Below are 23,032 nucleotides of genomic sequence, written 5' to 3'. Positions count from 1 at the left end.
AGCGCCGCGCGCGACCGACCGCGTTGACTGCTAGGGCAAGACTGGCAGCGAAAACGAGGCAGCAAGGAACAGAGAAGCGAGCGACGCAGGACCACTCCGTTCGAAGGCTCCGGGGAGACTGCAAAATCGCACGCGCAGTCCGTGCGGCGCCAAACGCGACCGCATCGCGATAGGTCATCGGTCGTATGACGTTTACGAAGAAGAGCTAATCAGAAGGCCGAAAATTTTGTTTATTTCTTTGTGCTCCTTGTTGCACTGCCCTCTCCCCCTGATTCACGCCGAAGGAACAGTCTTTTAGGAATACACCGAGGACCCGTCGAAATGGACCAAAGGGTGACCGTCAAAGTGACGGCTAGTTTTTACAGTGCAGCTGTAAGAAAAGCGCATAACACTAGGACGGCTGATAAGCTCCGTTTACATAAACGCGAGAGCAGCGCATCATGTCAACTTTCTCGTGCATCCCACTCATGTAAACAGGGAAAATGCGCCAGGAAAATGCATTAATCCCACAGGCAGGGCGCAGATCGGCAAGTGCAAGTCCTGTGCTGGGGTGAATAGAAACAGGTGCTCGTAGGGCGCCTAGATGTGCGTGCGCTTCTCTCCGCTCTCCCCTCCCACACATCGAGACACCCTAGTTTCGGGGCCCCCTCTTCCGCCCTGGGCGCCAACACAATACCCTCTCGGAAGGAAAACAAAGCAGACCACGCTCAAGTTGTGACAGGCTGCCCCCCCCCTACTTCCGCGTGGCGTATTCTTACATGCGAGCATGGCGTCTCCCCTCCGCGAGGAAATTTCGGGAAAAGAAAATCACCAACTAGCCCCGCCACTGGGAATTACGATGCACTACTGCGGTATTTATGTGAACGCGGAGCTCTTCTTAGAGAGCCTTTCGTTCTCGCCCAACTAATTCTTCTTCAAGCTACAGGAGGAATAATGCCCGATTAATCTCCATATTTCAGAAAAAGCTTTCCAACATAGCTTCGTGACTTGGGAACGGGGATCAAGACTTTTCATTTTTGTTTATCTAACCCAACCTTTTTTTCCGCTCCTAGACTGCTCTCAATGTCGTAAGCAGCGTCGCGCTGCCTACGACACGAGGTCGAGCTGCCTATTGCAGGAAGCGATTGTTAAACTGGTGAGATACTGCCAGCTTCGAAATATGGCTGAGCCAACGCAGGGAAAACGTCCGAGAAACTGGTCCAATACTGCCAACTTCTAGAAATGGCTTAGCCAAGGCGGGGAAAACGCCCGAGAAATTGGTCCAATACTGCCAACTTATAAAAATGGCTGAGCCAAGAGAGGAAAAACGCCCGAAAACTGGTCCAATACTGCCAACTTCTAAAAATGGCTTTGCCAAAGCGGGGAAAACGCCCGAGAAACTGGTCCAATACTGCCAACTTTTGAGAATGGCTGAGCCAAGGCGGGGAGAACATTGGCAACGCGGGGCCTTCGTAGGACCGTTGTTTGCCAACTCAATTCCTACATTGGACCACTGTCATGTGCTGCTTGGGTAGACACCCTCGTCGCCAGATGAAGTAACCCAGGCAGCACGCCAGCATTGTACCAACAATGGCTCATTGTTGGAATACATTGGCATCAATATTGGGCTGGCATTGGCATAGGAGCACATTACTACATTTTCCATCCTTGGCCCATACTTCATACCAAGATTGTCCCATTGTTCAGCCATTCTGGCACTGACAGTATGGGCATATCACTGGCCTATCCACTCATACTTCATTGGTCCTGCAAGTATCGGTCCAATGTTCAGCCATGCTGGTGCTACCAATACGTACTGAATATCAGCTATTCCATTGATGTCCCATTGTTGATGCCAATATAAGTCCCATGGATAGCCATTCTGGCCATACCAATATGTACTGAAAACCGGCTACTCCTTTCATATACTCCATTCATATCTCACTGTTGATGCCAAGATTGATATGTTCAGCCATTTGGCACTGTCAATGCAGACTAAGCACAGGCTTTTCCATTCATGACAGTGCATACAACCTGTCACGTCAGTGGCTTAAAGATTGGCATGCCACTGCCCTTTTCTATTTATGACTCGCCACTAAAGCCTATGTTAATTTTTATCTTCGGTGGCCAACATTAATGCAAATGTTCACTCGTAAGCAACCATGCAAATATTCTTAAAATGAGACAACCAAAGTATTCATGAAAACATTTATTTTATGAAAAAGTCCAAATAGAATTAATCGTTAGGGGCCGGGAAGGGTGGTGCCAGGGGCTGTGGGATGGGTGGTGGCAGGGGCTGTATGGAGGGAGGGCCCTCAGGAAGTGGAAGAGGCCAGGGGATTGGGAGGCACACATGCGGGCACAGTGCAGGGGGCTGTCCCCGCACTCGCAGGTGGCGTGCTTGGTTGGAGGGGGGAGAAGACTTCGGCAAGGCGTGTCTTCCTTCCATCACATGAACCGGGCAGCCAGCTGCAAATAAAACCTTGTGCGTGTGATGCGTCAAATGCAGTTTGTCGCAAATGGCATCTGCACAGGAAAAGTGAACAAAGAAAATAGACATTATTTCCAAGCACACACAAATCATGTCCATCATTTTAGAAAATTGTAAGAAAATAAATTCCAGGATATGGCCAATGAGAAAGGCTGTACTGAAGGGCTCCTGATTAATTTTGACCACCTAGAGTTCTTAATTTAAGATGCACCGACATCGCTTAGCACACGTGCTTCTTTGCATTTAGCCTCCAGAGCAATGCAGCTACTATGGATGGTGTTTGATCCTTCACTTGGAATCAGTAGCTGAGCACCTGAGTCAGGAAGGACATCAGGTAAAAAATATAGTAAACAGATATATTATTACGTGCCTCATAATCAAGTCAACATACAAAACGTGGACACAACTAAACAATGAAGTAAAGAATCACTAGAGGGGCCTCAATCCATTGACACTGACTTGTCGTTGCGATTGACCACCTTGCACCTGCTAAGTGGCATCATAGATGCCCATAAATAGAAGGCAAGTGACTGCAGCTTCTATTACACACCGCAGGTTCGAAGGGCATTTTCAGCTCCAACAAGCTTTCCAAACAATTAAAATAAAACTGTGAAAGCATGTTGAATAAAGGGAACATGAAAAACTATTTACTAAAGCTAGAATTTGTTGCCATCATTAAATACTTGTAAATGAAATCAAAACATAGTTCTCTTTTCTATAAAAGGGAGATAACGCATCTGTCCAACTTCCATTTATGAACTGTGTTGCGCTTCAACTGTCATGCACAACAATGAATTTTAACCTGACTAACTCTTTAATGTCGCTTGCAAGGCATGGGCTTTGTCAAGTTGCGACGACAGTCCACCGCTGTGATATATCGCACCTTGCGGAAAAATTTTACACTTTAGTTCAAAAGGTGTACTGTCTTGTTCCCTTATTGCATCAGGCTTGTAGAAGAAATAGGGCTAGGGGTGGGACAAACGGATGGTCAAGGATAGGCAGAAGAACGAGGAAATGTTTGCCCTCGGGTGTAAAAGACACGACCAAATACGCGAGAAAGAGTAGAAAGATTTGGAAGGAAAAGAGAAAATAAGGAGAAAAGGACTAGTGTTGAAGTAAGTGAGTTAGGAAAGCTCAAGGGACAGGTGAGTCCCACTTGGGTGGGCGAGAAAAGGCTTAGGACACGAGGGAGGTGGTCAGGGAACACGAGTAAAAAACAAGTGAACACGAGAAGAAGAGTAGAAAGACTTGGAAGGAAGAGTGGAAATAAATAGAAAAGACTGGTGTTGAAGTAAATGACTTAAGAAAATTTAAGTGACGTGGTGAGTCCCACGCGGAACGGCAAGGAAAAAAAGGCTTAGGACACGAGGGTGGAAGGTGGCTACTGGTCGGACAAAGGGATAGTGGAAAAGAGAAGAACGATGAGAAGAAATGCGAGCGCTAGAAAACACAGTGAGCACGCGAAGAGTAGGAAGATTTGGAAGGAAAAGAGAAAATAGTGAGGGAAGACTAGATTTAAAGTGAGTGAGATCGGAAAAAGGCGAAATCAGGAGACGCGAACCACGTGGGCGGGCGGCGAAAGGCCTAAGAAAAGTGGCACAAACTTACTTTTGCGGCCGTCGGTCCAGGCTCCTGAAAAGGCACGAGGATAACCACACCAGGTAGTTGGTATGGTGGAAAGGCCGAGGAACACTTGGTTAGGAGCGGTAATCCAAAACACAGGGCTCCAGCGCACAGGGCACACACGATCACGGTAGGCACAGGATGGCGGAGGGCCGCAAGGGCCAGCGGCACACGCCGCGGCCTCGAGGCGCGCACGAACTCGACAGAGCGAGCGCCGCGCGCGACCGACCGCGTTGACTGCTAGGGCAAGACTGGCAGCGAAAACGAGGCAGCAAGGAACAGAGAAGCGAGCGACGCAGGACCACTCCGTTCGAAGGCTCCGGGGAGACTGGAAAATCGCACGCGCAGTCCGTGCGGCGCCAAACGCGACCGCATCGCGATAGGTCATCGGTCGTATGACGTTTACGAAGAAGAGCTAATCAGAAGGCCGAAAATTTTGTTTATTTCTTTGTGCTCCTTGTTGCACTGCCCTCTCCCCCTGATTCACGCCGAAGGAACAGTCTTTTAGGAATACACCGAGGACCCGTCGAAATGGACCAAAGGGTGACCGTCAAAGTGACGGCTAGTTTTTACAGTGCAGCTGTAAGAAAAGCGCATAACACTAGGACGGCTGATAAGCTCCGTTTACATAAACGCGAGAGCAGCGCATCATGTCAACTTTCTCGTGCATCCCACTCATGTAAACAGGGAAAATGCGCCAGGAAAATGCATTAATCCCACAGGCAGGGTGCAGATCGGCAAGTGCAAGTCCTGTGCTGGGGTGAATAGAAACAGGTGCTCGTAGGGCGCCTAGATGTGCGTGCGCTTCTCTCCGCTCTCCCCTCCCACACATCGAGACACCCTAGTTTCGGGGCCCCCTCTTCCGCCCTGGGCGCCAACACAATACCCTCTCGGAAGGAAAACAAAGCAGACCACGCTCAAGTTGTGACAGGCTGCCCCCCCCTACTTCCGCGTGGCGTATTCTTACATGCGAGCATGGCGTCTCCCCTCCGCGAGGAAATTTCGGGAAAAGAAAATCACCAACTAGCCCCGCCACTGGGAATTACGATGCACTACTGCGGTATTTATGTGAACGCGGAGCTCTTCTTAGAGAGCCTTTCGTTCTCGCCCAACTAATTCTTCTTCAAGCTACAGGAGGGATAATGCCCGATTAATCTCCATATTTCAGAAAAAGCTTTCCAACATAGCTTCGTGACTTGGGAACGGGGATCAAGACTTTTCATTTTTGTTTATCTAACCCAACCTTTTTTTCCGCTCCTAGACTGCTCTCAATGTCGTAAGCAGCGTCGCGCTGCCTACGACACGAGGTCGAGCTGCCTATTGCAGGAAGCGATTGTTACACTGGTGAGATACTGCCAGCTTCGAAATATGGCTGAGCCAACGCAGGGAAAACGTCCGAGAAACTGATCCAATACTGCCAACTTCTAGAAATGGCTTAGCCAAGGCGGGGAAAACGCCCGAGAAATTGGTCCAATACTGCCAACTTATAAAAATGGCTGAGCCAAGAGAGGAAAAACGCCCGAAAACTGGTCCAATACTGCCAACTTCTAAAAATGGCTTTGCCAAAGCGGGGAAAACGCCCGAGAAACTGGTCCAATACTGCCAACTTTTGAGAATGGCTGAGCCAAGGCGGGGAGAACATTGGCAACGCGGGGCCTTCGTAGGACCGTTGTTTGCCAACTCAATTCCTACATTGGACCACTGTCATGTGCTGCTTGGGTAGACACCCTCGTCGCCAGATGAAGTAACCCAGGCAGCACGCCAGCATTGCACCAACAATGGCTCATTGTTGGAATACATTGGCATCAATATTGGGCTGGCATTGGCATAGGAGCACATTACTACATTTTCCATCCTTGGCCCATACTACATACCAAGATTGTCCCATTGTTCAGCCATTCTGGCACTGACAGTATGGGCATATCACTGGCCTATCCACTCATACTTCATTGGTCCTGCAAGTATCGGTCCAATGTTCAGCCATGCTGGTGCTACCAATACGTACTGAATATCAGCTATTCCATTGATGTCCCATTGTTGATGCCAATATAAGTCCCATGGATAGCCATTCTGGCCATACCAATATGTACTGAAAACCGGCTACTCCTTTCATATACTCCATTCATATCTCACTGTTGATGCCAAGATTGATATGTTCAGCCATTTGGCACTGTCAATGCAGACTAAGCACAGGCTTTTCCATTCATGACAGTGCATACAACCTGTCACGTCAGTGGCTTAAAGATTGGCATGCCACTGCCCTTTTCTATTTATGACTCGCCACTAAAGCCTATGTTAATTTTTATCTTCGGTGGCCAACATTAATGCAAATGTTCACTCGTAAGCAACCATGCAAATATTCTTAAAATGAGACAACCAAAGTATTCATGAAAACATTTATTTTATGAAAAAGTCCAAATAGAATTAATCGTTAGGGGCCGGGAAGGGTGGTGCCAGGGGCTGTGGGATGGGTGGTGGCAGGGGCTGTATGGAGGGAGGGCCCTCAGGAAGTGGAAGAGGCCAGGGGATTGGGAGGCACACATGCGGGCACAGTGCAGGGGGCTGTCCCCGCACTCGCAGGTGGCGTGCTTGGTTGGAGGGGGGAGAAGACTTCGGCAAGGCGTGTCTTCCTTCCATCACATGAACCGGGCAGCCAGCTGCAAATAAAACCTTGTGCGTGTGATGCGTCAAATGCAGTTTGTCGCAAATGGCATCTGCACAGGAAAAGTGAACAAAGAAAATAGACATTATTTCCAAGCACACACAAATCATGTCCATCATTTTAGAAAATTGTAAGAAAATAAATTCCAGGATATGGCCAATGAGAAAGGCTGTACTGAAGGGCTCCTGATTAATTTTGACCACCTAGAGTTCTTAATTTAAGATGCACCGACATCGCTTAGCACACGTGCTTCTTTGCATTTAGCCTCCAGAGCAATGCAGCTACTATGGATGGTGTTTGATCCTTCACTTGGAATCAGTAGCTGAGCACCTGAGTCAGGAAGGACATCAGGTAAAAAATATAGTAAACAGATATATTATTACGTGCCTCATAATCAAGTCAACATACAAAACGTGGACACAACTAAACAATGAAGTAAAGAATCACTAGAGGGGCCTCAATCCATTGACACTGACTTCTCGTTCCGATTGACCACCTTGCGCCTGCTAAGTGGCATCATAGATGCCCATAAATAGAAGGCAAGTGACTGCAGCTTCTAGTACACACCGCAGGTTCGAAGGGCATTTTAGCTCCAATAAGCTTTCCAAACAATTAAAATAAAACTGTGAAAGCATGTTAAATAAAGGGAACATGAAAAACTATGTACTAAAGCTAGAATTTGTTGTCATCATTAAATACTTGTAAATGAAATCAAAACATAGTTCTCTTTTATATAAAAAGGAGATAACGCATCTGTCCAACTTCCATTTATGAATTGTGTTGCGCTTCAACTGTCGTGCACAACAATGAATTTTAACCTGACTCTAACTCTTTAATGTCGCTTGCAAGGCATGGGCTTTGTCAAGTTGCGACGACAGTTCACCGCTGTGATATATCGCACCTTGCGGAAAAATTTTACCCTTTAGTTGAAAAGGTGTACTGTCTTGTTCCCTTATTGCATCAGGCTTGTAGAAGAAATAGGGCTAGGGGTGGGACAAAGGGATGGTCAAGGATAGGCAGAAGAACGAGGAAATGTTTGCCCTCGGGTGTAAAAGACACGACCGAATACGCGAGAAAGAGTAGAAAGATTTGGAAGGAAAAGAGAAAATAAGGAGAAAAGGACTAGTGTTGAAGTAAGTGAGTTAGGAAAGCTCAAGGGAAAGGTGAGTCCCACTTGGGTGGGCGAGAAAAGGCTTAGGACACGTGGGAGGTGGTCAGGGAACACGAGTAAAAAACAAGTGAACACGGGAATAAGAGTAGAAAGACTTGGAAGGAAGAGTGGAAATAAATAGAAAAGACTGGTGTTGAAGCAAATGACTTAAGAAAGTTTAAGTGACGTTGTGAGTCCCACGCGGAAGGCAAGGCTTAGGACAGGAGGGTGGAAGGAATAGGGCTACTGGTCGGACAAAGGGATAGTGAAAAAGAGAAGAAAGATGAGAAGAAATGCGAGAGCTAGAAAACACAGTGAGCACGCGAAGAGTAGGAAGATTTGGAAGGAAAAGAGAAAATAGTGAGGGAGGACTAGTTTTAAAGTGAGTGAGATCGGAAAAAGGCGAAATCAGGAGACGCGAACCACGTGGGCGGGCGGCGAAAGGCCTAAGAAAAGTGGCAAAAACTTACTTTTGCGGCCGTCGGTCCAGGCTCCTGAAAAGGCACGAGGATAACCACACCAGGTAGTTGGTATGGTGGAAGGGCCGAGGAACACTTGGTTAGGAGCGGTAATCCAAAACACAGGGCTCCAGCGCACGGGGCACACACGATCACGGTAGGCACAGGATGGCGGAGGGCCGCAAGGGCCAGCGGCACACGCCGCGGCCTCGAGGCGCGCACGAACTCGACGGAGCGAGCGCCGCGCGCGACCGACCGCGTTGACTGCTAGGGCGAGACTGGCAGCGAAAACGAGGCAGAAAGGAACAGAGAAGCGAGCGACGCAGGTCCGCTCCCTTCGAAGGCTCCGGGGAGACTGGAAAATCGCACGCGCAGTCCGTGCGGCGCCAAACGCGACCGCATCGCGATAGGTCATCGGTCGTATGACGTTTACGAAGAAGAGCTAATCAGAAGGCCGAAAATTTTGTTTATTTTTTTGTGCTCCTCGTGCTCTGCCCTCTCCCCCTGATTCACGCCGAAGGAACACTCTTTTCGGAATACACCAAGCACCCATCGAAATTGACTAAAGGGTGACCGTCAAAGTGACGGCTAGTTTTTACAGTGCAACTGTAAGAAAAGCGCATAACACTAGGACGTCTGATAAGCTCCGTTTACATAAACGCGAGAGCAGCGCATCATGTCAACTTTCTCGTGCATCCCACTCATGTAAACAGGGAAAATGCGCCAGGAAAATGCATTAATCCCACAGGCAGGGCGCAGATCGGCAAGTGCAAGTCCTGTGCTGGGGTGAATAGAAACAGGTGCTCGTAGGGCGCCTAGATGTGCGAGCGCTTCTGTGCGCTCTCCCCTCCCACACTTCGACACCCTAGTTTCGGGGCCCCCTCTTCCTCCCTGGGCGCCTACACAATACCCTCTCGGAAGGAAAACAAAGCAGACCACGCTCAAGTTGTGACCGGCTGCCCCCCCTACTTCCGCGTGGCGTATTCTTACATGCGAGCATGGCGTCTCCCCTCTGCGAGGAAATTTCGGGAAAAGAAAATCACCAACTAGCCCGGCCACTGGGAATTACGATGCGCTACTGCGGTATTTATGTAAACGCGGAGCTCTTCTTAGAGAGCCTTCGTTCTCGCCCAACTAATTCTTCTTCAAGCTACAGGAGGGATAATGCCCGATTAATCTCCATATTTCAGAAAAAGCTTTCCAACATAGCTTCGCAACTTGGTAACGGGGATCAAGACTTTTCATTTTTGTTTATCTAACCCACCCTTTTTTCCGCTCCTAGACTGCTCTCAATGTCGTAGGCAGCGTCGCGCTGCCTACGACACGAGGTCGAGCTGCCTATTGCAGGAAGCGATTGTAGAACTGGTGAGATTCTGCCAGCTTCGAAATATGGCTGAGTCAACACAGGGAAAACGTCCGAGAAACTGGTCCAATACTGCCAACTTCTAGAAATGGCTTAGCCAAGGCGGGGAAAACGCCCGAGAAGCTGGTCCAATACTGCCAATTTATAAAAATGGCTGAGCCAAGAGAGGGAAAACGCCCGAGAAACTGGTCCAATACTGCCAACTTCTAAAAATGGCTGAGCCAAGGCGGGGAAAACGCCCGAGAGACTGGTCCAATACTGCCAACTTTTGAAAATGGCTGAGCCAAGGCGGGGAGAACATTGGCAACGCGGGGCCTTCATAGGACCGTTGTTTGCCAACTCAATTCCTACATTGGACCACTGTCATGTGCTGCTTGGGAACTTGTCACGATGACATCCTGGGAACAACAGGACTCTATTCACGGACATACAACATACATTTATAGCAGGTGATGTCCCGCACTCCAAACCGGGTTGACGCTTCCGTGGCTGACCGCGCGCTGATAGCGCGTGCTCATCGAGCTTCAACAGGAGGACCTACTGCAAACCCTCATTCAAGCCTACTTTCCCCCGCACGTGACAGACTCCATATAAGACTACAGAGGCCTCCCCTAGCCAGAACTAGACAGCCCCGAACAGAAGCAGAGGTTTGTGTGTGTGTGTGTGTGAATACTGCGCGCGCGCGCGCGCAGTATTCTGTATACTGCGTACCACCTCAGTCCCTGCCCCGACTGCATCACCAACAAACCTGGATGTAGGCTCGAATAGTGTTCTTACGGAATATCCTCAATAAAACGGAGAGTCGAGCTAGTTGGTACATACTGCTGAGAAAAAAACAGCGCTGAGACGAGGGACAGAGAAAGAAGCGGCGGTCCTGTTGTCTTCTTTCTTTGTCCCTAGTCTGAGCGCTGTTTTTTTTTTCTAGCACGGAATATCTCTACTAGCACTGGGAAGAATACGCATTGTCTCCACAATAAAAGTGCGCTAAGGTCACTTTCATTCCGAAGTCAGGCAAATCGCTCACGTAGGCAATCCATGCCCCATTTCCATCCGCTCACGTGCGAGTAATCTCATGGAGCATGTCATCCTCAATCGTCTAAATAGATTCATAGAGTGAAATCGCCTCTTCCCTCCAGCCATGTTCCCCCATATGGCTAAAGCAAGCAACTAAAGTTGAAATTTGGGCTTGTTGGTTCATACTTCGGAGCAATAGCGCGAACAGGACAAGGGACCAAGTGTGGACATAGCGCTCTGTGTGTCTACTCGTTCTTGGTCCCTTGTCCTGTTTGCGGTATTGCTCCGAAGCAACTAAAGCTTTTGACAATGTGTGACATGCGGCTATTCTCCAAAACCTCTGTGGGCTCAACTCGGGTTCCCGCATTCTTCAATAAGTGACTGCCTTTTTAACCAACAGAACCGCGGAGATACATCTCGGATCGCTAAAATCCTCGGCTTTCACGCTCGGCAAAAGCGGCGCCCCACAAGATGCCATCTTATCCCCTTTCATCTCCAACATCACTCTGATCCCCCTCGCGCAAAAATTATCTGCCATACCGTCCTTACAGCATTCCCTGTACGCCGATGACATCGCTCCCTGAGCCACCACGGGTAACTGAAGTACAATTGAACACTGCCTTCAAAGAGCAAAAGGAAGGGATCAAGAACGTGCGCAGAGTATCGGCCTCAGCTACTCAGCTCCCAAAGCAGAACGTCTTATTCGCTCCAAAGAGCCTTCGGCTCCGACAATATTCGTGTATCTCGATGATAAGCTCATTCCAGAGTTAAGCAGCATAAGAATTGTGAACCTCCACATTTCCAATGACGGCTACAATGCCGTGGATACCGGCGTCATACGGACGTCAGTCAAGAATACCTCCTCCCTCATAAACAGGATTCCTAGCCGCCACAGAGGAAGCAGACACTCGGCGCTTGGTCCAAGCGTGCTGCCCCTGTAGGATCACTTACTCACTCCCCTGCCTGCACCTCTCACTTCGTGACAGGGAACAGGTTAATCACCTCATTCGTACAGCCTGTAAAAGTGCCTGCACCTTCCTAACAATACCGCTACGAGCAATCTTCTCCAGCTCAGTGTGCACAGCAGACTTGATGAACTGGTCGAAGCACATCTCATTAGCCAATATAACCGTCTCTCCCAGTCGGAACCACGCAGGCAGCTCCTTCAATGCCCAAAAACTAACCTCATTGCACCCATTACACAACCATATCTCACCCCCAGACCGCATCAGCGACAGTTTGTACATCCCACCGTTACTGAAAAAATACTCATCCCACCGACAATCAGGACCATCGAGAAGCCAAAACAAAGGCGCTTCATAAGCACTACCCGCCTTCGACCTGTGCCGCTCATGTAGATGCGGCAGAATACCCTCACCGCTCTGCCTTCGCAGTGGCAGTCTCGGATAATGCCCGCAACCACTTTGTTGCGCTGCCCTCGACCGGGTACCTCCACCAATCGAGGCGGAAGAAAACGCCATTGCTCTGGCAATCCCTCACGTTGAGGTTAAATATATTTTCTCGGACTCAAAACCAGAGATTCGTAACTTCGCTGTGCGCTGAATCCACGCATTCATGCGTCCACCGTACCCTCCAATTCATCCCGCTTCCCAAACGCATAATCGCCATCCTTTGGGTTCCAGCGCAATGTAAGGACCCCGGGAATACAGCCGGGAACACGACAGAGCACTCGTCAACAGGGCAGAGAACGGTCTACCTTCCTTTCGCAGTGCGCGTGAATGCCTACTAAGTCGCACCAAAATTACTTCAGACTATCGCAATCCCTCCCTCAGCTACCCTGCCCCTTATAAACCCCTGTCCTAGGCCGAGCAAGTTGTTCTGCGTCGTTCACAAGGGAGCACTATGCAGTCCCACTACCTTAATTCCCTAATTCATCGAAGTGACGCTTCTCCCCATTGCCGCCTCATCTCGAGGCTGTGAGCAGACTTAATTCATATATATTTGTGAATTACCCAACGCAATTACTCCCCCTATAAGGGAGCTGAGTGACAGGAGCCATGGGAGACTGTTCTGCGCAGCTGACGGCTGGAAGATCAAATCCGAAATACGCATCGTGCTTCTGGCCAAGGGATGCCGCCGAGTCCCGAGGACTATCAGCCACCTAGAGCGGCCTGAGGGCACATCGTCAACCTCTTCCAAAACCCGAGACCCCCCCCCCTCCCCCACACCCACACTCTTCACCTGACCCAGTTCTTGGAGTCAATAAATGGGTTTCCTCCACCTTCTTGCTGGTTTATCAGCGTTGGGGCACACATTTTAAATTTCCCACTCAGCGATCAATGACGCTGTCACGTTCGATAGCAACTTCACAGGTTATCTAACGGCGCTTAAATTCTTTACTTGTGTGTTGTGGTTTGATGGACACAATGTCTCCACGATACACTGCAGCTTCCATTCGCGTTCTAGCAATTCCTCGCCTCACTATCTCAGTGAGCCGACTGAAATGGCAGAAGGCTCTTCCGGGAGGCACGGTGAATAAACCTCGCGCACATGTTCATAGAGCAGCGCAAGCTCTTACAGCTGAAATCTTATTCTGCTGTCAGTAGGAAAGTCAATGTTTAGTTGTAATTGGTTATGCTCTACGCCCTTTAGAACCCGTTAAAATCTGAGCAGCAGTTCGCTGATCGTGACCTATGCGATAACATACTAAAAGGTCACCGACGTAACACATGACGTAAAAAAAGGTCGCTTTTTGGGCGGGAGGGGGGAAGAAAGGCAACGGCGCAGGATCTGTCTCACATATTTCGGTGGACAGCTGAACCGCGAATTAAGGGAAGGAAAGGAAATAAGAGGGAAAGAATAAAAAGAAAGAGGCGCCGTAGTGAAGGTCTCCGGAATAAATTCGACCACCTGGGGATTTTTAACGTGCAGTGACATCGTACAGCACACGGGCGCCTTTTTGCGTTCGCCTCCATCAAAACGCGGTTGCCACATTCGGGTTCGAACCCAGGTATTACGGCTTATAACGTATTACAACTTATAGGTATTACGGCTTATAACGAGCTCCTTATAACCACTGAGCCACCGCGGCAAGTAAACGGTCGCGTCTTCAAGCATCTTCAGGATAGGCTTGTAGGCGTCTGTGGTAAGAAGACAAGAGTAGGTCTTTTAGTACGGGAACCAGACTGGATTCCATGCACACCCATCAATTTGGGAAAACCACTTGTCTTGAATATTTTCGAACGTAGGCTGCAAGCAAAAATAAATATTAACAAGGTACTGGATTTGTGTAATCTGTGGAATATGAAGCTAACCATTACTAAATGCAAGCATTTGCCAATTTCTCGTCTATCTAATACACCCTCTAACTACTCCATTAATGGCATCACTCTTGAAACTGTGTCGTCTTATAAATATCTGGGTGTTCATGTCTCTTCTAACTTGTCTTGGAAAACTCATGTTGACTACATTACAAATAACGCCAATCGCATGCTTGGATACCTTCGCCGAAATTTTTTATGTGCACCGAGTTCATTAAAACTATTACTTTACAAAAGGTTGGTCCGCTCTAAATTGGAATATGCTTCATCGGTGTGGAACCCTGGTGTCGAATCTCTCATTTATGACTTAGAATAAATTCAAAACCGTGGTTGTCGCTTCATACTTTCCAACTATCATCGTACTAGTAGTGTAACTGCCATGAAACAGCTTCTTTCCCATCGCAGGTCAATAGCTTCATTATGTACTTTTCACAAAATTTATCATAATCCTTATCTTAAGGAGAAGTCATTAAAAAGACCACCCTATATTTTAGCACGCATTGATCACCGTCACAAAGTTTGGATCCCTCCTTGTCGTACAAGATGTTTTCACGATTCATTCATACCCAGAACTTGTGTCAGCTGGAATCACCTTCCCCACAATATTGCTGTAATTACTGATACTGCTGCATTTCGTAACGCTGTTATTAATTTTATATAAGTATGTGTCTATAAGTTTGTTAATTTATAAGCTGATGTTTTCTTTTGTGTTTTGTTTTGTGAAATGCTGCCATTTGTTATTTCTGTTATTGATTTTATACCAGTGTGTGCTGTAACTATTTTCAATTTTTCTATCTGCTGTTTTGTTTTTTGTACTTGCATGTTATTCCCACTCCCCTGTGTAACGCCTAACGGCCCTGAGGGTAGTTAAATAAATAAATAATAAAATAAATAAAAGCTAAGCTTTTCGGAAAACAAGGTAACATCTGTTCCACATGTATTATGAAACTTGGCGACGCCAGATTGTTCAGTGCACTGGGTCATTTCTGCGGTCACAGCGTTTTAAACAGAGCCATCTTTGGCTCTGCATTTGATTTATTTCTGTATTTCTGTCTGCAAAGAAGTTTAATGATAATGTACATAAAACCATGGCATAATACAATGTATCTTTAATTTGTATAAGTTTATATGATTGTTTCTCAGCACAAAGCATTTAAGATTTTCGACACGTGCACTTTACGTAAATTAGGCGAAATGATGCTGTATAGGATTCCTTAAACTCTCTGAGAATTTCGAGGATACTTTGGCAACTAAAGTGTTGAGAGGCGAAACCAGAGGACACTATGCTGTGACGGCTTCCCGTGGATGTGACGTCACACCGTTCCCATGGTTAGACCGATACCCAAATTTTACACCTCTCGGGGATCTTAAATGTTAATTATGCTTAACAACAAATTTTCACATCTGACACAAATCCATCGTTTTTCCGACTATTCTGTGGCAATTTTCGCTATTTAAAGGCGATTTTTGATGTATGTGAAGTCACACCGTTCCCGTGGTTATATCGATGTTGCGCCATTTCGACGAAATTTTGACATTTCTGACTGTAATTAATTGATTATTTACTCTACAGCCATCAAACGTGGCCTCTAGATTCATTTTTACTTCTATATCTGAAGCAGTCATTCGCTTTCTTCTATCGCATTTAGTTCACAAGTTAACACGAGTTAAACGCTGCCAAAGGTGAAGGCTTAGCGCCTTATTATAGAATAGGCCGCATTAACATGAGATATGCATAATTGCTCCAAGCTTATAATCTGAATTATTAATTTTAAATTTGACATGATTTCTTTTGCAAATGCTCCTAAGTGCACTTACGGCACTTTTATTTGCTGACTTAATGCGCTTCAGAGGAAGATAAAAAAAATCAGGATTTTATCGCGGACTTCAAAAAACAGGAGGCCGATCTCAGATTTAGTATGCACTATATTTGTGATACGAACATCAAGCAGAAACGAGTAGGAACAATATATTTAGTAGGCATGAATATAGTACATAAACCTCACTAACAGGTCATAATCACTGCACGACGTCGCTTATCAGATCTTTACCCACGTCCCGGCTTTTATGCTGCTGGCTCCCTGGATGGCACCACATATCCGCGCTTCACCGCAACGAGCCTCGCCAACGTCTCCTGCTATGAGACAAAGTTGTTTAGAAAATCGCGTACCACCTACAGCAGCGCGTTTCGCCGTCATCAAGACAGTTTCTCTGGTGTTGGCTCCTGGAAGAATAGTCATCAGGCAACAAGGAGCGACAAGCGATTCCAGCGACATGACCTAGCTACATAAGTGGCGTTACTGCCTGCGGCGGCCGGGGCACTACATCGCTTCTTCCATGTGCTCACGTCTGTTTTTTTACCCAGGTTAGTTACGTGCGAATTCAACCAGTTTGCCTACCTTGAAAGTCTGTACCACTGCTGTGTTGTGTCGGATTCCCTGATATACCGAATGCATTTACCGAATACGTAACTGTCTCGATATTCTTTCAGTCGTGCACAAGGCCTGGTCGCTGTAGTCTTACTAGTGTCAAGAGATGGGGAGAGAAACCCTGGCCCTGAGGATGTGGCTACGGCTTCCATCGACGATGTGTATAGGACTAATAAAACCTTAGAGGTAGACCACACTACACTCCTTGAGGTCTGGCAGTCCGTGAATGTTGCACCAATATAGCATGGTAGGACGCTCGCCAATGGACTAAATGGAGTAGTGAATCTTTAAAATAATGTGCTTAAAGCTAACCGCGGTGGCACTGCTGAGTAGCACATTGACTCGTGATGTTGCTTGTCTGAAGGCTACCGCTGATGAAAGTGACAACTGTTCCCGAAGAAATAACCTACAAATTTTTGGTGTAGAAGACAGCGCAACTGAGAGCTCGCAGTAATCTGAAGAAAAGGCATTCATCTTTTCCAAGCCGGAACTAGGACAGTCAGAGTCAACGGCTGGCATTGACCATGCGCACCGTTTTAGTAAATGTGTTAAAAATAAAAAAAGTGGCGAATAATGTTTCACGTGTGGGCATTCAACGATAACGAACGTGTATTGTCGTCTGATGGGAAGTTAAAGGAAAGCCATATATGATCACAGAAGACATGAGCCGTCTGTGCGCCATGCGCAGTCCAAGCATGTTGCTCATGGGCGCTCATTTGACATACCGTTTAATTTGCGTTTCAATAAGTTATCCGCCAAGTATCAATGCTTTACTTATACGCCACATGAGAAAAGGTTGTCGAGGCTGCGACACAACTAGCCGTTGATTATCCGCAGCTGGTGTCTTTACGAAACCCCCAGCATCGTCGACGGAACCCTGAAACTAATGCCCTCGTTTTCCTAGTTGTCAGTGCTCAGATCCCAAAAAATAAAATTCATTATTTTCCCACTTGGGTACCCTCAGTAAATGCGGACGTCGTACTTGGAACCGAAATCTGGTAGCATGATTCCATTGGAGACGCTGAGGTGGTCGTCTGGCTGCTGCGTATACCGGGGTGACAGGGAAACTCATCGGGGCAGTGGTTTCGTACTTACACGGCATTGCTTCCGTTCGAAGTAGATAACAGCGGCTCCGTTGTGCGGTGTATCGGTGTGACGCATTATTTCAAAACGCAGCGATGCCACCTGAACAGGGTGCTTTTACCGCCCACCTCGTCTAAGTAGATCCGGATGCCCCAAAGAATTGTCAAAGTTCCTCTCCACGCTGAATAAACATGTTATATTGGTGATGATCTTAATATGCCTGGCGTTCAATGGAAACATGGAAATTTGATCAGTATATGTTGGCGTTATCGTTCACTGAGCTCACTGCAGTTAGCGATCTATCTCACCATGTAAACAAGCCTACTAGACACCAGCACTCGCGATCTTGCACTTTGGATTTAGATTTTAGAACACCACTTCGCCGGCGGATAAAATAATATGAATTCGTAGTGTAATTGATAATGGCTGTCTCGTTGCGCATTTACCGATGTGACTTCAGTGGACTATGCAGAAACAATCAAGGAAAATTTATTTTTGCTACAAGGGTAAAAGTAATACTTATCACATGACCTTGTTTCCGTCTTTGCCGACATTTTAAATAGCAGTGACCGATAGGGTTTTATAAGCACTTGGACGCATTTTAGGAACAAATGTGAATCTCTTGTTGACATACATTTACCGTCAAAAGTACAAACAAATAAACGATATGCCTCGGTGCAATCGGGATATCCGTGCACTGGTCAACAAGCGGCACCGTCTTCTCTCCTCATACATAAGGCGGTTGCTCCCGTATGCTTCAAGGAATAAATGTCTTCTAACGTGATTTAGCAGCTAAAGTAAAGACTCAAAAATATAGGTTGTTCACTTCTTTCGGTCAGAAAAATCAACGTAATCCTAAAGAGCTATGGAAAGTTTTAAAATCGCACGTACGGGGGCAGATTCGCGTTCCACACAAATCACTTAACGGAGTTGATGCAGTGATGATTAGGACAAGGCTTTTTGTTTTAGCCGCAATTTACATGTTTTTAAAGCTCCCTTTTGCGCACAACATCCAGGAGCCGCCCATGTGATTTCTGCGCCTATAGCAGCCTTCATTATTACATGTGATGGTAATTTGAAGCCACTGCAAATTCTTAATTTTCATGCTGTTAATAGTCCTGATTCTATCCTGTTTTGTGTTTTGAAAGCATGTGCTCAGGTGGTAGCTATTATTTCGTTATAATACACAATAGACAGTGGCTAACATTGTAATAATCTAGAAAATTAGCCACAAATTACTGTCCATTTTCACTTGCAAGGATAAAGTGCAAAGTACACGAACATATTATTTACAGTGTCACCATAAAACATTTAAAAAACAATAACTTTTACAATAAACAATAAACAATAGCATGGTTTCAAGTCGGGTATTGCTAGTACCACGCGACTGCTGGAATTATGTCTGTGCATTTTTCTTTCTTCGGATAGTGGAAAGCAAGTTGATTGCATAATTTGGGATTAAAAAAAAAACGTTCTACTGCGTACCACATGCTATTTCATTAACTAAACTAGCTTCCCTTGCGATACCGCCCGCTTTGGTTATATGGGTACATGGCAACCAGTACCCAAATTTTTCATCCCACTCTGAAAATATTACATCCGTGTACCTGAGGGGTCAGTTTCGGCATTGTTAACATGTAATAATGATGTTGTTGAGACAGTTGCATAAAAAATCTGCTTGTACGCATACGACTGCGTTGTGTGGAGGCCGGTAGTCCGCGAATACGACGTTCGCGCTAAACAACTCAATCTGACAGCATCCACCTATAGTGCATCACGTGGAAAATTACGCTGAAATTAAATAAATGCAAATATGTTCCTTTTACTTGTAAACATAACCCTGTAAACTCGGTGTACTGTTCTGAATTTAAATACCTGGGTGTGTATTAGAGAAAAGACCTTTCACGGAGAACTTGTATTGAATGTGTAGCTGGTGAACCATCAGTGATGTTGAGTTTCTTGGGGTGAAATTTCTGCAAAGGCACCGCAAGTGTAAAAGACCTACTGCACCTCACACACATTAGACCCATATTTGAATATGCCAGCGCAGTGGCGAATCCACATGTGGCTACATTATCAGGTCTTTATAACGTGCGCACATATCGCAAATGACTACATTTTTCAACAGAGCATTACAGCAATGAAGGAAAGTTTTTGTTGGTAAGTTAGCACCAGGCGCCTGCACAGTAAATTATAAATGTTCAATCGCGTTCATTTCAATAAAACCGGGATTGATAAATATATGTGTGTTTCCCTGACATATTTTATATCTGCACGTTTTCATCACGAGTTTAAAGTACAAGAAACCAGATGTCAACGTAACACTTATCACAATTCCTTCTTCCACATGTCATATCTCTATGGGGGTTTAGTTTTGTTTATTGGGGTTTAACGTCCCAAAGTGACTCAGGCTATGAGAGACGTCGTAGTGAGGGGCTCCGGAAATTTCGACCACCTGGGGTTCTTTATCGTGCACTGACATCGCACAGTACACGGGCATCTAGAATTTCTCCTCCAAAGAAATTCTAGCCGACGCGGCCGGCATATCTGTATGGGACAAACTGCCTAAAACACAGTTGACTGCACGTATGTGGAAGCATTTCGTGCATTTATTCATAAATTGAATTCATCCTAAGATTGGATAATTCAATGCACGCGAGTCTGTGCGTGTTTTTCTTGAGCTTATGGCTGTCGAATGTGTCGTTTCGAATAGTCCCTTTATGTGACTATGGCACTTGTAATGCTTGATTTCGTTGTACGTCCCTCCTACAGTAATGCCTTCCGGCGCTACTAGAATCCTTGAATAAATGAATAAATAATGTTAAATTCCCTTGTAGTATAGTAATTATGGATTCGATGGTTAAGGTTCATGTTTACGTCACCAAGAGCTGGCAAGGTTCAAGAGCAAGCTTTCACAAAACTTTAAAAATTTGGGAGCTCTCCATACAAAAGCCACCATTATACTCGACAATGATGAGAGTAAACGCTGAAGATACGGATTTTTCACTAAGATTTCGCATAACACGGGCTGCAGAAAGCAGCTCTTCATTGCAGTGCAACACTGCCCGCTTATATACGGTCGAAGGTGGTCATGACGCCGGCAATTCTTAAAGGAACCAACCTGATTGTCATGTAGCTTTAACCATGTTTAGATAAACGAAAGCACGAGAAGCCGCAGGTTAAAGACCCAAGAGAAGTATCAAGGCATTTCAATATATTGTTGACATTGCGAATGCTATTGTGTATGGTAGCAAACCTTTTCCGGGAAGTGATAAACCTGCTGCTAAGAGAGTGAGTATCACAATGAATGTGATGCAACGGGCAATTTTTGATTTGTGAAAACACTTTTGACAACTTGCAAAATCCTTTTCACACGCTGTACTTCATCTCAGCATAACTAACACTAATCTTGACCCTAAATATGTTCAAATGCTGCAGTACTTCCAATCAATCGTTTTTAGTATGTGGTGGTTCACTAAAATAGCTCCTGTTTCTCTCTACTGGGCTGAGGCGTCCCCATGATTAGCTTTTCGGGCCGTTACGTTTTCGCCATTATTGAAGTGACTTCCTTAAAAATATTTAATTCTTCGCTACGTCCTTTTGCTAATGCCGAAAAATTACAATGACTAAGACGCGTCGGTTCTTCAGTATAATATTAACCATGTTTTTGTATAGTGCAACAACATGCCCACGACACTTAAGAACAATAAGTCACGCACAAGAGTATTTCACGACGTTCCTCTTTAACATAAAAGTAGTAATTTAACAGTAGTCCTGCAGAAGCGGTAACCTTGTAGAAACACCTCGGTGTGCACGTGCTTCTAATTTGTTGTGCAAACCACTTAAAATTATTGATAAAAATGCTAGCCCTCCAGGGGGCAATCCGAAACGAAATTTCTACTCTTCTTCTAGTTCATAAAAAAAACTGCTTCCGTTTAACAAGCTAATTCCATCAAAATTAAAATATGCATGACCTGTATGGGACCCTGAACTTGAATCATTGGCATCTGAAATTTAGTCGGCAAAATCTCAGTAGTGCTTTCTAATTATTAACATTGCTACAGTGTCATCGAAATGAAAACGAAGTTGTCACTTGCAATATTTGCGCACCCCAGAAAAGTTTCTCCTTGATACCCGTTGCACAGAACCTACTATAAAAATCAGTTCCACGAAAATAGGCTGCTCACTGCACCTACTTATTTTCCAGCCCCATCTATTTTCACCGCATAGAAGGCGTTATTTTATGTAGGACTAAATATTGTTCTACTTCATTTATTGCTCAGCATCTCTGCGAGTAGGAGCCATCTGCATTGGCAGAAAGCTTACATTACTGTCTTTATTACATTCCTGACTTTACTATACAACTTTACTTTTCAGCAATCACTTGTGTAATCTTTCTTTAACAATATATGGCACTTTTCTTTACATTGTGCTAAGCTGTGGTATTTCCCGCCAAAAAAAAAAAATATCGCTTTACCACAATTGTTTTTTGTAGCTTTTTTTCCGCCTCAAATTTGATATCTTCCTGCTTATTACATCTGAACACTATATTTTCCCGTAATGCCTTCCAGCTCTGAGAACAAATGAATTACAATGGATTCCAATTAGTAAAACGCTAACTGACTGTTAGCAGAAGCACTGCGCGTCTGCATAAACTACTTCGCTCTAAATATTCAGCCACCCCATTCACATTACCAAAATGTAGCCTAATAACATGCTAGGATCTCCGTTAATTGATTGTCCCAGCATTACCCATCATAGCTCAGAGTTTAAAACTAAGCGTTGAAAAATAAACCTGTACTCGTTTGAGCAAGTTGTTTGCGTTTGTCGGCTTACGCGTTTCAGGTTCTAGAGGCACAAAGGCAAAAAAAAGGCTGTCTTACCCTGAGTAACGGTCGATTTTGCTGCATTTCGCGTCATCATACCCCAAGACGCTCACTAGAGACGTGCGGGCAGTCTTCGTGCTTTGGTGATGTCTGCCGCAGAGAGCAGTTATCGCGTCTTGAAAAGCGGCTGACCTTCCACGTATTGAGATTACACGGGAGTCAGGTTTCAGTAGTTCGCTCAGCAAGGAAGTGAGAAGAAACATTGCAGAAAACTTGCAAAAAACACGGGCAACCTACTTGTAATGTCACCCTCTAGCGACGCTCGAAGAATAAGAAGCAGAGTTATCAAATAGCTTGGAAAATTTTATTTCAGAAGGAGAAAAAAACATAAAAAAAACTGGGCATAGACACTTAGCGATACTGTTTCGAAGCCGCAACCTTCACACCACCGTCTAGACGCGGTGCTCTGTACATAACGAAACACTTTAGTGCCCAAATTATGTCTATTTTACATTATTATGCACAACGGGGGGCTATGCACATACCATATCATTTTATAAAGCAGTCAGCTAGTGGCTTCGCTGCATTACTTGAAGGGAAATTGAAATTACACGTGATTAACACAAATTAAAGGGTGGAAAGGAGGGAACAACATATCAGAAGTGCAAACTGT

At 45.7% G+C, this 23,032-nt stretch overlaps 1 protein-coding gene and 2 long non-coding RNA genes across 3 annotated transcripts in view; all 3 read right to left on the bottom strand.

Annotated features, from left to right (window-relative positions):
- The window catches only part of LOC149360644 (complement C2-like), a 151,399-nt gene extending 128,660 nt beyond the window's left edge, over nt 1-22,739 (bottom strand). Inside the window, exon 1 of the mRNA XM_089567888.1 lies at nt 22,417-22,739. Within this exon, the coding sequence (XP_089424014.1) occupies nt 22,417-22,456 (40 nt within the window). The 5' untranslated portion in view covers nt 22,457-22,739. The remainder of the gene's footprint in view (nt 1-22,416) is intronic.
- Nucleotides 2,174-4,343, bottom strand: LOC149360646 (uncharacterized). Its single transcript, XR_016288338.1, has 2 exons — nt 4,079-4,343; nt 2,174-2,505 (listed from the first exon to the last, which is right to left on the bottom strand). It is a non-coding gene; the product is annotated as an uncharacterized LOC149360646 (long non-coding RNA).
- On the bottom strand, nt 6,476-8,817 carry LOC149360645 (uncharacterized). Its single transcript, XR_016288337.1, has 2 exons — nt 8,376-8,817; nt 6,476-6,807 (listed from the first exon to the last, which is right to left on the bottom strand). It is a non-coding gene; the product is annotated as an uncharacterized LOC149360645 (long non-coding RNA).
- Nucleotides 22,740-23,032: the final 293 nt, after the last annotated feature.

This window comes from Amblyomma mixtum, chromosome 2, assembly GCF_055824585.1.
Source record: "Amblyomma mixtum isolate Tamu chromosome 2, ASM5582458v1, whole genome shotgun sequence".
NCBI classification, from domain to species: domain Eukaryota; kingdom Metazoa; phylum Arthropoda; class Arachnida; order Ixodida; family Ixodidae; genus Amblyomma; species Amblyomma mixtum.
This window is presented reverse-complemented; position numbering and strand designations above follow the sequence as displayed.